The 17,510-nt window shown below is 42.9% G+C and overlaps 2 protein-coding genes across 8 annotated transcripts in view; one reads left to right on the forward strand and one right to left on the reverse strand.

The window, feature by feature from the left end:
- The window catches only part of lin7a (lin-7 homolog A (C. elegans)), a 99,920-nt gene that overhangs the window by 20,449 nt on the left and 61,961 nt on the right, over positions 1–17,510 (reverse strand). For both annotated transcript variants that reach the window (XM_087246286.1, NM_200709.1), the window contains 1 exon segment: positions 8,268–8,339. In XM_087246286.1, the coding sequence (XP_087102412.1) occupies positions 8,268–8,339 (72 nt within the window).
- acss3 (acyl-CoA synthetase short chain family member 3) overlaps positions 1–17,510 on the forward strand; it is a 239,992-nt gene that overhangs the window by 17,616 nt on the left and 204,866 nt on the right. The window lies entirely within an intron of this gene.

Below are 17,510 nucleotides of genomic sequence, written 5' to 3' on the forward strand. Positions count from 1 at the left end.
TTGGACAAAGAATCTCTATTGGCAATGAATATCGGCTTTTTACGTTTACATCAGCAGTGCATTTGGAATGCACTTGGAGTTTGGATAAAAAAAATTCATCCAGAGTATCCGACTGGAGCTCATTGACAATTGCTGCAGGGGATCCCAAAGGATGACTTGGAGCTTTTAGAGCTGTTCTTCTTCCTATTTATGTGCTATCGATTGAAAACTGTCCCAACGGCATGCGGACGAAAGCTGCTCACACATGCTAATTGCCCTTGTGCTAGTGATTTGAGTCCAATTTGCCTTTTGAAACCTGTAGTAACTTTTTAAAGTGACCAAGCGAGGTGCTTTGAGGCACTTTAAGACTTTTATAATTTACATCCTGCATTAGAACTTTAATTGATATGCTAATTTTGCTCTGATCTGGCAAGACTTGCTTACAGAGCATACCAATTAGAGAAAGTACTGCTGTTTTCTATATAAGAACCACTCCCATAGTATTGCTCCATATTATTACTACAAGCCCATTCAAAAGAACATTATTGGTTAAATGTATTCTTTATTGTCATCATTTTAAAATCAGAAACTGAAACGTCACTGAGAATAATGGCAGCCATTTCTAGATGGCAGCAAGTACCAATTTAAATGAAATTATAACTCTGAATCAATGGCAAGGACGTTCATTTATTAAAATTCTGAAAGCGTATGCTGTGCATGAATTGCCAACCAATCATGAGCTTAGGCAGAAGAAAGCAATTTTAGATCATAAAACTTCAATACCAAAGTATATGTCACCTCTCCTTCAATCTTGTCCCTCAGTAATGACTAGCCTAATTAAATATTAAGGTCATACTTTTGTTATTTATTTTATTTTCCCCAAGGCTCTCTTATAACGTTAGTCAAGGTTGTTTTGCACTTATTGTAAAAAAAAAAGTTATAATTGACCCTTCGCTAAGCTCTCCTCTCCTTTGTTACTGATGCTCACTCCCACAAGCTTTAAAGAATGTCCTAGAGGAGTGAATGAGAGATTGCCAGCGTGACTTTCAGTAAAATGTGCTCAAACACTGAGTAGATGATATCCTTAAGTGGGCTGGAACGAAGTGTGACATTGAAAAACATCTGCCGTTTTCTTAATGAAATTGGTCACTTACGCACTAACATTATTGCTTTTACTTTTTTAAAGAATAAGCTTTATTCAGTCACTCTACAAATGTTGTGCAAAGCTGCAGCCAACGCACCAGCACACATTTTCACAAATCAATGTCATAAATTTAAATTATGATTAATTATTTTAGAAATTTAAATACCTAATTACTATGTAACAATTAGCCAAATCCTTATGACCACATGCTAATTATTGCTGTTCTCATATAGTATTGCCAAAACACAGTCGATCCGCCAATATATCTGAAGGTGCCCTGTGGTATCTAAATTAGCAGTAGATCCTTCAAGTCATGCATGTTGTAAGGTGGACTTCACTTGTATTAAATTGTTGGTCAAGCACATCCCCCATAGAGCAACACTCTGAACCCTTCACCACATTCTTTAAACCATTTCTTAACATTGTGTGCCAGGGCAACACCATGGCTCAGTTTTTAGCACTGTTGCCTCACAGCAAGAAAGTCACTAGTTTGAGGCCTGGCTGGGTCAGTTGGCATTTCTGTGTGGAGTTTGCATGTTCTTCCTGTGTTAGCATGGGTTTCCTCTAGGTGCTCCGGTTAAATTGAATAAACTAAATTGGCCGTAGTGTATGAGTGTATGTGAATAAGTGTGTAAAGTCTGAAATAGAGATACAGCTAAAGGAATATATTTGAATGGATGAACAGTAATGTGCGATACCACTGATTTCCTATCTGATCTGATACCCAGTAAAATGAAGGCGAGTATCGGTAATAACGATCCGATTGAATGACTGTTTTGAAATTAAAGTAACAAGTAGTGTACTTAAAAGTGCCACTTTAAAATTAATATGAGACATATTATGGGTTATTCTTGTTTATTGATGAAGAATTATCATGCAAAAAAGAGCCAACTAACATATTTATTGACAGCATCTGAGCATGTATATCTTTAAACGCCTGCCTGAACAAATAAACATTCACACCTTTTAGTTTAGTGGCATGTTAATCCGGTCCCCTTAAAGATTTCTAACCTTTTTCTTTTGTTTTATCATTGTCACAAAAACCCAAGCCCCCAAAATACAGCCACGTTTTCTCCCTCTGTACCTAGTGCGTGCCTGCTGCACCTAAGGATGTCTGCAATAGATGCGATGTCTGTCTCACCCCAGCAGCACCCATGCCTCTTCTTTCCTCCTCTTCTGACCGCCTAGTCATGATGTAGTCATATACTGTCTTGTGATTTATATGTAGGTGTTTGTTTAGGTTTGTGGTGTTACCACAGTACCTCACTGTTTTGTCATAAGCCTGATTGTTTGAGTTTTTGGAAGTGAAGTTGCTCCAAACAAAACTTTGCTTGCGGTCACCCATATCCAATGACAGAGAGACTGAACAACATGTGCCAGCCCAGCGGACTGACTGAGTGGCTTAGTAGCTTGCTCTGAAGTTATACAGTGCCATATTACGCACATGACTTGGCAGGCAGAAGAACAAGTAGTTCAGACTAAGTTGGCATTATTCAGATAAACTAGGGTAATTGTGGTTACTTTCCACTGTATTTCTATTTCCACTAAACTACATATTTGCTCCAGATTACTGAAATATCAATATTTTAAAAAGAAAACACAAAACTGGTTTCGGAGTTATTGATATTTTAGTATCGATCCGCACATCACTAATAACAAGTAGCCCCTTTCACACATATAGACCTTTCTGGAAGATAACCGGCAATTTGCCAAAAAAGAGATCATGTGTGAACAGGCCTTTTTTGAAAATACCACTACATTTTTTACGGCAATTTTCCAGAAAGAGAAGTTGTAACATTGTTGGTAGTTTCCCAGAATGCTGCTAAATTTGCTATTGCTTTAAATAAAAGTGAAACCGTCAACAAAAGCCAGACCTCTTCTATGTTTACAAATACAAGCGCAGTCGTTTAGAGGCCATTTCTGGTTAGTGATGTCAGAATTTACCAGTATTTTGGAAGGGATGTGTGAAAAATATGTCTGGAAAAATTCTGGAATGTCCTTGCCTGTGTGAACGGCTCTTTTTTAAAATTTACTGGTCGTTCTCTAAATCTTCCTGGATTTTTACCGGTATCATTGTGTGAAAGGGGCTAGTGTGTGCCATGTGACAGGGGGGTTTTTATTTCACAATTGGTTTTACATTTAAGCATTTAGCAGACACCAAACTGACTCACACCAGTAAACACACTCCTAGAGTAGTGGGCCACCTGGGGAGCAATTGGGGGTTCCATAAGTTGCTCAATTAAATCACCCCAACCATGATATTGAAGGTGTAAGGGAGCTTTGGTTATTCATTTCCAACACCTAAAATCCCTGCCGACTCATATCTGCAACCTTTGGATCACAAGTCCCTAACTCTATAACCAGTTAGACTGGTTAATTCCCCAAGGAACATCATTGTCATGAAGGGGGTGCATGTACGTCCACATGAATAGTCAGACCCAGTGTTTCCCAAAAGAACACTGTCAAGACACTCCATTCACCAGCTTGTTGTCACCTTTCAGTGTGTCCAGGTGCCAACACATCCCTTGGTAAATGTTGCACATGTCCATCAAAGTGATGCAAAAGAATGTGTCTTTCGTCAAACCAGCCAATTTCCTTCAATGGTTCCAAGGTCCAGTTCTGACACATGTGTGCACATAGTTAGCACATTTGACAACGCACAGGGGCCATCATTTGCACTCTGATTGGTCTACAACTGTGCAGTCCTATACTCAGCGGTGCCGTGCAGTGTGCTTTGACACATTCTTGCCATAACATCATTAAAAACATGTCACACTAGACTTTCTGTTGGCACAGACAACAGGAGCCTTTGTTGCCATTGTGCTTCGATGAGTCTTGGGCATCCATCACACTGTTGGTAATTTCTCATTACGGCTGACCAGAAGTAACCCTCCAGCCTCATTGTTATTGAAACTCTCTGACCTAGTCTTCTTGCTATAACAGTTTGGCCTTGTTTGTCAGTCTTGCTTGAGTTATTCAACATGTTAAGGGAACTAATTGTTTGCTTGCTATCTAATCTACCAAGACTTTAAAATGCGGTCTTGTTCGGACAAGATCAATAACATTCACTTCACTTGTGACTGGTCAAATTGTTTTGGCTCATCACTCTATTCTGACTCTAGATGCGTATCTAACCCTATCCCCTGAGGCTGCATTTACACTGCAGATCTTGTTGGTCAATTCCAATTTTGTGACTGTATCTGATTTTTTGATGATCTGCTTACATCGTCTTGTAAAAGTGGCTTGTATACAATTGTCTGTATTTACACAGCACAAAGCAAAGGCGCAATGACCAGGAAAAAAGAGCGGACGCTGACTGACAGCTGATAATAAAAGAGCACTCTTTTAAATCTGTTCGCACGGTTGCATGTTTGAAAATTCTTTTTGACAAGTTGTTTTACATTAGTTTATGACAGAAAAGGTTTCATTTGGCCATCTTCTTTTAATCTAGGCCTTTTTAAACCAGTAGGCATCTTAATGTAATGTCCATGCACGTGATGTATGCAGTAGTTTTATATTAGTTTATATTGTTTACATGGCGGATGTTGTGCTCTAGCTCTCTCTCATTTACATGCTTAAATACTTGTGCTACATTACAATATAAAAGCTTTTTTTAGTCCTTGTGTATGAGATTTAAGGTTTTGACTCTGCTAGACTCTGTTCTAAACTGAAAGCATCAGAGTTGACGCCATATGCTATGGTTTTTAATGACAAGACTTGCATTGACAGGTAAAAATCCAATCTACCTGCTTACACTGCAGACACGAGGGCCTACACCCAGAGGAATTGAGTCACTTGAACCTTAAGTATGAGCAATCTGATATTCCAACTTCGTTTGCTAATTTATTTGTTCACAACAAGTAATTGTGTTTTTTCTGTCTCAAGTTGAAGGGCACATTGCTTTTATTTATTTACCAAGTATGAGAAAAGCATCTACTTCTGGTGCTTATGAAAAGTAACAGTAACACTTTTTACAATATGGAACAAGTAGTTAATGTGAATGTATTTACTAACATCAAGAAACAATGAACAATAGATTTATTACAGTATTTGTTCATTCTTCATAGTGTTAGCTAATGAAAACATAGTTCATAGTTCATGTTGACAAATGCTTTAAATTATTAACTATAATAAATAAATGTGCAAACATTTTTTAATGTTTGTACATGTTAGTAAATACATCAACTAAACATTGCTAAAAAGTATTTATCCACGTTAGGAATATTTCCACATTCACTTTAACTGGGCCATTCAACACTGAATATGCTCTCTTGAAGTCTAATTGTTGCCGGTCATGTTCAAAAATGCTATTTTTGGGCTAGAAATGAGGCTTTCAGTTCTCAAACCTAAAATAAAACACTTATTCTTTTCTAAGCACATCAAAGCGTTTTGAAAAGAAACTTTGATGGCCCATTTAAAGTACTAAATAAGTGTATCTCAGTGGACATTTTAGCATTTCAGATATTGAAATGCAAAGAACGTCCTCAATAACTAGGAAACTCTTCTGCTTTTACTCGGATTTGCATAATTAATAGACTATTACACTGAACGCAAGCCTAATTGGGATCAAAACACAATTACAACACCCACTAGAGCAGCCTATTGAGCTATGGAAGGTATGGCAGGGTACCACTCAGCATCCTTTGTAGCATCCCAAGCGTGCTTTGTGTTTTCTGTCTCGCTTGCCTTTCACAGCTCGGATCTTTGAGTCTGATGGTGTAACTGCTGCTCTGTCCACCCATGCGGAGAGAGATTGTGGGCAGAACTCTCTAGACGGCATGGTGGCCTTTAAATGGCAGGGCTTTAAATTTTGGCTGATTGGTATTTGTTTGTGATTTAGAGATATCACATATTTTCCTGACAAACTATTTGGTTAGCTTTCTGAATAAATGGCTGACAATTTGTTTTAAAGAGCCCTTTTATAAATAGGCTAGTTTGTCCAGTTTTTTTTTCTTTTTTTTTTTCTTTTCAAAAATCGCTAATTGGAGCAGGAATTGAACAGAAAGCAGGAGATTTAAGATATGCTTTCAACTATATTTTACATCAAAAACACACTTATAAACAGTGCAAATTGTGATGCCCTTCTGATATGTGTTGCTGTAGTTGTGAATGGGGATTAACTAAAATGCAACTTCTTAGTACTGGACTAAATTCTTATAAAAAGATTCTTACTAAAGCACCAACTAAAAATATATAAAAACTGTATTTTCAGTCTGCTGAAGGATGAGTTAAAGGTGCTGTATGTACGTTTTTGACTCTTCTAAAGCATAAAAATACCATAATATGTTTGCAAATATTTAATAAACATGCTAACAGAACATTCTTGTGTATCTGAAAAACATTGACAGATATTTCAGTTATATTCTTATTTAATTTTTTAAACATTCTATTGAAAAAAAATTATTAGTTACCCCAAAACTTCAAGCATTGTTCTCAATAGGCATGGGCCGGTAGATTCTGAGGGTACGATAACCTTGGATATAAATATCACGGTTTCACAGTTTCACAGTATTGTGATCACTGCTCTAAATATTTTCTTTTTAAATGTCTGGGTAAAAAACTAAAACTTTTTCCCCTTTGAAAACAATATATTTTATTTTTTGAAATATTTATAATATTTTGAAGCAGTACTCATTAAGGTGTCAGGCTGAATAATTCAAATGAATCATTGACATCCGCTGTCTTCATTTGTTTCAAAAACACAGATTTCTTTCAAATTTAAAACACATCTTTGGATATCTTTTCTACTGGGTATACTGTTATCCTAAAAATAAATAAATAAATAAATAAATAATCTTAACATACCTTAGGAATGGTATTGCAGAAAATTCTGGCAGTTTTAAAACCTTGACTTTTCTAAACCACAGTATACCTTGAAAATGGTTATCGTCCCATGCCTAGTTTTTAACATAATTTAGAACAATTTAGTTATATATTTTGTGAGCATGAATCAGTATTTTAAAATAAAAACGTAGTGGTGTAAAATCCAGATCCAAATCCAGCTTTGCCTTCAAAATTTTAAATTCAATTTTAATGTATTAGAGGCAACGCAGTGGCGCAGTAGGTAGTGCTGTCGCCTCACAGCAAGAAGGTCGCTGGTTTGAGCCTCGGCTGGGTCTGAGTTTGCATGTTCTCCTTGTGTTCAGATGGGTTTCCTCTGGGTACTCCGGTTATCCCAGTCCAAGGACATGCGGTATAGGTCAGGGGTAGGGAAATTAGGGAAATTAATTTTTCTTCATACATTGTGATGGGTCAAATTTGTTTATTTTTGAGTTGTGTATGGACATAAATAAAGGTATTGTGTATAAATAAACAAAGGTTTTGTTATATACACACACCTCATATGGCCTCATATGCTGAAAAAAATCTGAAATGGCTTTTTGCTGAAAAAAGGTTCCTGACCCCTGGTACAGGTGAATTGGGTGGGCTAAATTGTCCGTAGTGTATTTGTGAGAATGAGTGTGTATGCATGTTTCCCAGTGATGGGTTGCAGCTGGAAGGGCATATGCTGGATAAGTTGGTGATTCATTCCGCTGTGGCGACCCGATATTAGTAAAGGGACTAAGCCGAAAAAAAAATGAATGAATGAATATTAAAACAGAAAACATTTGAATTGTAATGCACCTGTCTGCGACCATTTATGTCTGCAACATATATATTTTTCAAAGTATAATCAAGCGTGGTACAAAATGACAGGATTTCTTGTCAGAAGTCAATCTGAGATTTCTGACATGCTCTGCAAAATTACCCAACTCTGCGTAACCCATATTTGACTGGAGACTGTGACCCGTCTCTGGAGGAACCAGTGCTGTGTTTGAAATTCTCCTACTAAAAATTCAGCAAAGCATATCTGCTCATCCAGTACTCAGTAATTCCCACTGTCTCTGTTTTACGCCTTCTCTCTTTCTCTTTCTCACAAGAGTGCACTCTTCACACAGTATGAATCTGAATGAACGCTGTTTCGGTGACAGGGCTGAAGAGCAACTGGCAAGTGTTTGCATGCTGCTCCGGCCAATTGCTGATTGTGTTAATCATGTTTGTGCAGAAGCACATTTGAAAATGTTTATAATCAAAAGATTATTGCTTTCTAGATGACAGAAAAGTAATATGTTTAGCAGATAAAATGATACTAAAGTCAGCCTACCTTTGCTGTTGCACGTGCTTGATACTCCGGACATCCGTTTACTGTTATCGTTTCATGCATATATTGATAGACCTATAAAAATAAAGAGGGAAAAAAATAGATTTTTCAGTCAAATAGATTTTACTGTAAAAATAAAACAGCAGTGAGGCATCCTGCAGCAATAGGCATTACAAATTTAAGTCAGCCAGGTTTAGATGCATAAAATGTAATAGATTGCAAGCCTAAAGGAAAACAGCATCCATTTGGTATGAAATCTTATGGCTCAGTAGTTTACTTTGCTCAGAAATTCATAAATAGCTTTATTGCCAGGTATTTTTACACATACGAGGAATTTGTTTTCAGGGGCTTCTACAGTGCAACAGAATGACTGTGACTGGACAGAAACACAGATAATAAAAGGAATAAAAATAGAACAATGTAAGAAAGAGAGTGTAATAGTTTAATGAACAAACTTGACTTAACAGAGCAACAGGATCACTTTTATTCTAGCTGAAAACATGTGAACAACTAAAAAGCACCATAGGTCGCATTAACCCCATACCTCTCAATGTCATCTTGTATTTCTTAAAGCCATACAATTAGGGCTGCTCGATTTTGGTAAAAATCATAATCATGATTATTTTGGTCATAATTGTAATCACGATTATTCCAAACGATTATTAGTTGAAGTCAAAATTATAAGCGCTCCTGAGAATTAAATATATATATATATATATATATATATATATATATATATATATATATATATATATATATATATATATATATATATATATACATATAAATATATATATATATATATATATATATATATATATATATATATATATATATATATATATATATATATATATATACATATAAATATATATACATATAAATATATATATATATATATATATATATATATATATATATATATATATATATATATATATATATATATATATATGTGTGTGTGTGTGTGTGTGTGTGTGTGCATTTCCCAAATGATGTTTAACAGAGCAACGAATTTTAACAGTATTTGCTCTAATATTTTTCTTCTGGAGAAAGGCTTATTTGTTTTGTTTTGGCTAGAGTAAAAGCAGATTTAAATATTTTGAAACCTCTTTTAAGGTCAATATTATTAGCCCCTTTAGGCAATATATATATTTGATTGTCTGCAGAAGAAACGTTCGAGGTTACTAAAGTAACCCTTCGTTCCCCGAGGAGGGGAACGGAAGCACTATAAGTGGATTTGATTGTAAAATCCACGCATTGGGAGGTTCGGTTCAGAAGCTACTCGTCTGAAAGAGTATTGAACGGGCCAATTAAGAATGAATTGGCAGCGCAAGCCTGCGCAGGTGAGCGGCATAAGCAATCAACTGAGTATATAAGCTCACCTGGCGCCAGCAGACGCTATCCTTTTTAAGCTGAAGAGACTTTCAACAGCTAAGGGACAGTCATTATGGCGACGGAGTATAGTGCTTCCGTTCCCCTCCTCGGGGAACGAAGGGTTACTTTAGTAACCTCGAACGTTCCCCTTCGGGGGGAACTTCAGCACTATAAGTGGATTTGATTGTAAAATCCACGCATTGGGAGCCCATTGAAAGCGCCATAATGACTGCACCTTACCAACACCCCCAATGAGGAGATAGTCAAGCAAGCGTGACGCACCCACATCATGGGGGGCGCGGTCCTCCAACGTGTCCCTGGCCCTAATTTATCCTACTTCAACAGAAGTTTTACGGATTTATATATATTTTTTGGGAAGTCGTGAGCATCTAGATAATTCTAGGAAAATACGACAGTACGTTGGGAAGCGTGCAATCCCGATAGGGAGGACGCTGCGGAGGCCATCCGTTACCCAAGGGGGGATAGATGGCAGAATTTACATATGGACTAGCCCTAAAAAGGGGGAGTACGCATAGCAAAAGAGTGGTTAGCGGGGAGGGAAGACACGGGTCCGCCCAGGGGGGGGACTTAACCGTGGCGGAATAAGCATATGGGATCGCCTAGTGGGGATCACGCATAGCAGGCACCTTTACCCAAAACGCGGGCTGACCAGCGGGCAGACCTACAACGTAGTGGGCCAGCAAGTGACTCCTCCGCTGAGTCAGTGCTGGGGGCCACGGAGGAATCTGCAGGGCTCACCTGACGGGGAACTTTACTGACAGATAAAAAGGCGCACGTATCTCCGTGTTAGGGAAAATGGCGCAGCAAGCGTGTTTCAACACCCTACCGAATTGTTTCCTCAATCACCAAGGGTTACCTAATACCCTTGAGGAAACCGGCTCCACTCGCAGATTGTAAAACCTTGCAAATGTGTTGGGTGTCACCCAGCCCGCAGCTCTACAGATGTCTGTTAGAGGGGCGCCGCGTGCGCGCGCTCGAGAGGATGCGAAGCTCCGAGTGGAGTGCGCACGCGCTCTCGGGGGACGCGGCTCATCTCGGCTCTGATAGTGAAAGAAAGGCATCCACAATCTAGTGGGAACTTATTTCGGTACGGCACTTCCCTGCTGCCGACCGCTATAACAGACGAAGAGCTGCTCAGATGATCTAAACTCTGAGTGCGGTCCGGATAATACGCAAAACGCGAACTGGACAATAAAGAAGGGCTGGGTCTGCCTCCTCCGAGGGCAGCGCTTGCAGGCTCACTACCTCGTATTAAAACGGAGTGGTAGGAACCTTGGGCACATATCGCGGGCGGGGTCTCAGGACGTGAGAGAAGCCAGCCCAATTACAGGCACGAGTCACTGACCGAAAAATGCCTCTGGGTCCCCGACCCTCTAATCGATATCAACGCGACCAGCAGAGCTGTCTTCAGGGACAGAAAGATACTGAGTCGAGGATCGAAGGGATCTGACGCGGCTTGTGTAGCGGGGGCGAGATCCTAAGAGGGCATGAGAGGGGGCGGGGTGGATTAATTCGCTTAACGCCCCTGAGGAACCGGATGATGAGGTTATGCGTTCCCACGGTGCTGCCTGCCACCGCGTTATGAGAGCGGAGATGGCAGCCACGTAACCTTGAGTGTGGAGGGCGACAGCCTGCTCTCCAACTTCTCTCGGCGTAAAGAAAGCACAACGCTGATCTGGCAAATTACGGGGGTCTTCTCAGCGAGAGACACACCATTCAGTGAATAGACTCCACGTCAGGGCATAGGCGCGCTCGGGGAGGGGGCTCTAGCCCGAGTGACGGTATTAGCCACCGCAATCGGAGGTTACCTAAGTCTTCCTCGCGTAAAAATCTCTTCAAAGATCGGCGAGGGTGCCAGGTGGTGCCCTGTCCCTGAGAGAGTAGGTGCTCTCTCGAAGGGACTGCCAGGGGAGGGCTATCGCGAGGGAGAGCTCTGACATCCAGGTTCGGTTGAGCCAGAGGGGCGCAACCAGCAACCTGTTCCTCGTCCTCCCTGACCTTGCACAGTAACTGCGCGAGCAGGCTCACTGGGGGAAACGCGTATTTGCGCGTGCCCCGAGGCCAGCTGTAAGCCAGTGCATCCGTGCCGAGAGCACTCGGTCAGGGAAAGAACAACTGGCAATGAGCGATCTCGGGGGAAGCAACAGATCGATCTGGGCTTCCCCGAATCGCGCCCATATCAGCTGAACAGACTCGGGGTGGAGTCTCCATTCTCCAGGACGCAAGGCTGCCGTGAGAGCGCATCGGCTGCACGGTTGAGCTTGCCTGAATATGAATGGCGTGCAGCGATTTCAGCCGCGGATGACTCCAGAGGAGCAGACGGCGGGCGAGCTGAGACATGCGGCGAGAGCGCATACCCCCTATACGGCTGATATACGCCACCGCCGCCGTACTGTCCGTCCTGACTAGCACGTGTTGCCGCTCCAGCACCGAAAAAAAAACGGTGGAGAGCGAGGAACACTGCCAACAGCTCCAGGCGATGTGCCAATGCAACTGGGTACCTTTCCACAGGTCCGCAGCCGCATGCCCGCAACGCACAGCCCCCCAGCCCGTGTTGGAAGTGTCTGCTGAACCGACAACAAGACTGGACGCCTGTTCTAGAGACACCCAGGCCTGTAGGAACAAGGAGTCGCTCCAAGGGCTGAGGGCGCGGCGACACAGCGCAGTAACAGAGACTCGGTGTGCGCGCGCGTGCCATGCGCGTCTGGGGACTCGATCGTGAAGCCAGTGCTGAAGTGGTCTCATATAGAATAATCCGAGCGGCATGAAGCGGCTGCGGATGCCATATGCCCCAGGAGCCTCTGAAATAGTTTCAGTGGGACCACTATTTTACTGTCGAGCTCTCTCAGACAGTACAGCATCAGCTGAGCGCGCTCTCCGGAGAGGCGCGCTGCCATGGTGACCGAGTCCAGCTCCAGCCCGAGAGAAGAGATCCTCTGCACGGGGCCGAGTTTGCTCTTTTCTCGGTTGACCTGAAACCCCCACAGGTGGAAGTGCCAGAGCACTTTGTCTCTGTGCATAATCAACTGCTCCGAGAGAGGGCAAAAATCAGCCAGTCGTAAAGAAATTGAGTATGCAGATGCCCGCGAGCCGAAGGGGCGCTGAGGCACCCTCCGCGGGCTTGGTGAGGACCCGCGGAGACAGAGAGAGCCCGAAGGGGAGGGCTTTGTATTGCCAAGCTCGACCTTCAAACGCAAACCGCAGAAACTGTCGGTGGCGAGGAAGAGTGGAGACATGGAAATACGCGTCCATCAGGTCTAATGCTGCAGACCAACCCAGAGGACGAACGCACCGGAGGATGCGCTTCTGCGTGAGCATTCTGAACGGCAGCTTGTGCAGGCAGCGGTTCAAAACGCGCAGATCTAGGATTGGCCGTGACCCACCGCTCTTTTTGGGCACGATGAAGCATGGGCTGTAAAACCCACTCTCCATCTCGGCTGGAGGGAGCGGCTCGATTGCATCCTTCGCCAGGAGGACAGCAATCTCCTCTCGCAAGACAGGGGCGGACAGGGGGCTGACCCTGGTGAATACACACCCGTGACTTGGGGGGCCGTTTCGCGAACTGAATCGCATAGCCGAGTCTGATTGTGCGTATGAGCCACCGCGAAGAGCTGGCCCGCGCTAACCAGGCAGGCAGAGCTCTCGCTAATGGACTCATCGCTACAATCGCTGACGTACCAGCAGTGGGGCAGCGCGGAGTGGGTCAGCTGATCCGGGAAGCTCGCGGGTCCCACGGAAAAGCTGGAGGTGAGATATTTGCTCTCACTCCAAACCCGAGCTCCGGAGGGGAGGCTCGAGGGGTGGGAGAAAGGAGACCGTCCTCCCAGCGCTCGTGAGCCACTGGCGAAACGCACCGAATCTGCAAGCTAGAAAGCATAGCGTCCCAGACTGGCAGATTTCGGGCTGTCACATCTGGGGAAGTGAAAAGTGCCCTTTCATAATGTTTTCATGGCAGTAAAAAGTGCCGTTGGCAATGGGGCCCCGCCCTCCAGCGGGGAAAGAGCAAGTTCCCTCTTCTCCAGATGGCCTGTCCCAGGGGCGCTTCGCGGTCCGTTGCCGGACTTAGCGGCGTTCTGGGCAGGGGGGCTGCCTGCTTCCGAGGTGCCCGACGCGCTCGCTTCGCTGTAGGCGTGTGCGGGGGCGGAGCAGCTCTCGTAGGCGGGCGCCTTCGGCGAGGAGCAGGTATGAATGGCACGGCGGGCGGAGCGGGCTACGGACCGCCGATAAGACATCACCCACCAACTGCTCTCTCACCGCCTTGAATTCCTGGGTGAATTCACAGACAGTGTCGCCGAACCTGGCTGGGGATATGGGGAAGTCAAGAAAGCGGACTTTGTCGACTTTGCGCATATCAGCCAGGGGTGGCGCTCCTGGACCACTAATGTGGACATCGTCCTCCCCAACGCACACGCAGCGGACTCAGTAGTCCGAAGAGCTAAGTCGGCGGCGGTGCGAAGCTCGTAAGCCTGGGTTGGACCCACCCTCGTGCAGCTCGGCCAGCGCCTGCGCTTGGTAGCGCTGGTAGGTGGCTATCGCATGCAAGGCGGAAGCAGCCTGGCCCGCAGCTATGTAAGCTCTAGCTCCGAGGGAGGTAGATAACTTACAGGCTTTGGATGGGAGACGAGGCGGACCCCGCCAAGAAGAGGCGCCGCGCGGATTTACCGCCATCGCGCACTCAACCTGAGGAATCGCCACATACCCCCTGGCTGTTTCACCGTCAAGAGTGGTTAGGGTGGAGGAACACGCAGCACGAGCAGAAAAAAGTGCTTTACAAGACCGCGTGAGCCTACTGTGCACCTCCGGGAAGAAGGGAACGCCCCTCTAGTCGGTCCGGCCGTGGAGCTGGGGGATAAACCATCTCCAACCCACGGCCGAAGCAGCCCGGGAAAGCACGGCTAACATGTCCGTTTCAGGATCCGTAGTGACAGCGCTCACCAGCCCGAAGGGGGCGAGCGGGTCTGGATCATCATCGGACAATGAAAGCCCACCCTCCGATGCCGCGGTGGACATCTGGTCTCCGGTGTCATCGGGCGTAAGGGCTACCATCTGTTAGACGGATCGCTTCCCCCGCCCGAAGCTTGGATGGAGCGCTTAGAGGAGCGGGAGGTCCGCGGGCCCGTGGGCGACGGATTATCTCTCGCTGAAACCCTCAGATCAGCCCGAGTGCCCGCTGCAGAGCAGGGGACAACTGGGGTGGTTTGCCCTTTTGCAAAGGCTAACCGCGATCTTGCGCAACAGTCATGGCATCGCAATGACGACATGAACTGCCCGCGAGCAGCGCATTAACATGCTGGACCCCCAGACATGTAACGCAGTGCCCGCGCCCATCATCCGAGGACAGGAAACCCCCGCATCCAGAAACGCACAGTCGTCCTGATAAGGACGTGCTGCACGACTGTGTTGCTCTTTCTGTGAAGTTTGCAACTTTCTACGCACCGCTCTGGAGGACCGGACCCAAAGAACGCCAGGCAAGGGAGAAACCCAGCTCGACCGTCTGCCACTGCGTGTACACACTCTGGACCGGGAGAATGCTCTCGTTCGCTCAGAATCGCTGGTCACAGCAGGAGGAACCCTCATCGACTCGATCAGAAAGTCTCTGAAGCGAAAAGGATAGCGTCTGCTGGCGCCAGGTGAGCTTATATACTCAGTTGATTGCTTATGCCGCTCACCTGCGCAGGCTTGTGCTGCCAATTCATTCTTAATTGGCCCGTTCAATACTCTTTCAGACGAGTAGCTTCTGAACCGAACCTCCCAATGCGTGGATTTTACAATCAAATCCACTTATAGTGCTGAAGTTCCCCCCGAAGGGGAACTACTGTTATACAATGACTTGCCTAATTACCCTAATTAAGCCTTTGGATCACTTTGAATTTGAATGTTTGTATTTCAAAAAATATCTTCTAAAATATAATGTACTGTCATAGCAAAGATAAAATTAATCGGTTATTAGAAATGAGTGATTAAAACTATTATATTTAGAAATAAATTGAAAAAAAAATCTTCTTTCCATTAAACAGAAATTGGGGAGGAAAAGGGTTGCTAATATTCAGGAGGGCTAATAATTCTGACTTTAACTGCATATATTATTTTCCTCCCTGCAAAGGTAAGAGAAATAAATGAAATAAAATAAAAATATGAAACAAACTGCTTTAAGCATCTTCACTGTAAGAAAAACACTTTAGCTACCAAAGTCCTTCAGTCAAGAGCAGAGAGGGATTTTCTCGTTGTTTTATTAATCATGATAAAACAGGCGGCAGCTGTGCTCTGTCACTTTAATGGTTTAGCTTTTGATTCTCAACTAGTTTGTTTATTACACAATTGAGGGTTAATATGAATAACACTGCGTTTTGACACCTATTTGAACATTAAAGTGCTCACGTTAATGACTTTAGATGTGTGTGCTCTCTGCTCGTCGCAATGTGCGAATGAGACCAAGTGCTGACCGCATGCTTCTGACTATGTCTGTGCGCCGCACACACACGCACAGTGAGGACAACTGGAAAGGGGGCGGTAAATAATGGAAGAATCGTTTATCTCGATTAATAGTTTTTCATAATCGTTAGAAGCCATAATTGAAATCGAAATCGGATTTTTGATTAATTGCACAGCCCTACCATACATACATTACAGAGATAAAATATAGAGAGAATGAAAACAAATGTATGAACCAAATACTCATACCCAAGCTCCATTTTACATATTGAAATGAAACTCTTTAAGAGACAATAACTCTAAACAAGTATTGCATTCTCAGTGTATGCTATCGTGGGCTTTTGGAAAAAGTGACTTTTCGTCAGATTAATTATTGTCATGGCAATCTCTGAAGTGAATAGTGCTGCAAAATAGCTCAAAGTTAAACTGCCAATAGTCGGTTTCTCTAAAACCGACGTAAAAAGACATCTTTTCAAAGTTTGCAAAAAAAAGAAAAGAAAAAATGCCAGATGTGATTAGGTGTGTATCAATCAAATTTTTAGAACTGCTGACTGAAGTATTGGTAACCTAGTATCCAACAGTAAACAAGGTAACCAGCATGAAGACAGATTAGTCACAAGGGTGCGATGTTAATTTAGGTCGAGTTAGTTCAGCTAATTTGTTCCATCTCATATTATTCACAGTAATCAATGTTCACACAACTTCTAAAGCACCTCCAGTAACTTTTTTTTTTGAGTAACAAGGGATCTCTATTCAAAATTGGCTTATAATAGCCTAGTGTTAATGTATGTAGTGCACATATTGATTTTGCATATACAACAAACAATGCAAAAAAAATTCAGAATGAATTCCCAATTGAGTGCAGTCTTATTGAGATTAATTAATATCATTGCACGACTAAAGGGCCAGATAAAATCTGCAATTATTTGCTATTTCTGTGCAGACATTTGTAAAAATAATTTTACAAATAATTTTGGGAGTAGGCCTATTGTAACTAAAAACTTAATATATAAACAAAAACCTTTTAAACTTTTATTTACTGTTTACAATGCAAATCCAAATAGATCCACTTATTTGGTAAACAAAGCAAAATAATATGTGTCTTTCAGACCATTTTTGTTCTGTTGTCTTCAGTTCATATTATACATGCAGGAAACCATAAACCCAAAGCTGTTTTACATTTTGTTGATTCTGAATACTTGTGAATTTAAATACCAATTGAAGATTAATTTGACATGAACAAAAAACTTTATATCTGCATCCGTAATAAAGTGGGAAAGACTACATCTCTTTAAATTTTAGATGCATTATGATTTTAATTTATTTATTTTTTTATTAATTTTGGGCTGAAGAGTTGGTTTGTTATATAACAATTTGAGTGCCAGTAAGAAATTTTAGTCTAGTTTGACCGCATAT

The sequence above is a fragment of the Danio rerio genome, chromosome 4 (assembly GCF_052040795.2).
Source record: "Danio rerio strain M-AB ecotype USA chromosome 4, GRCz13ab, whole genome shotgun sequence".
Lineage (NCBI taxonomy): Eukaryota > Metazoa > Chordata > Actinopteri > Cypriniformes > Danionidae > Danio > Danio rerio.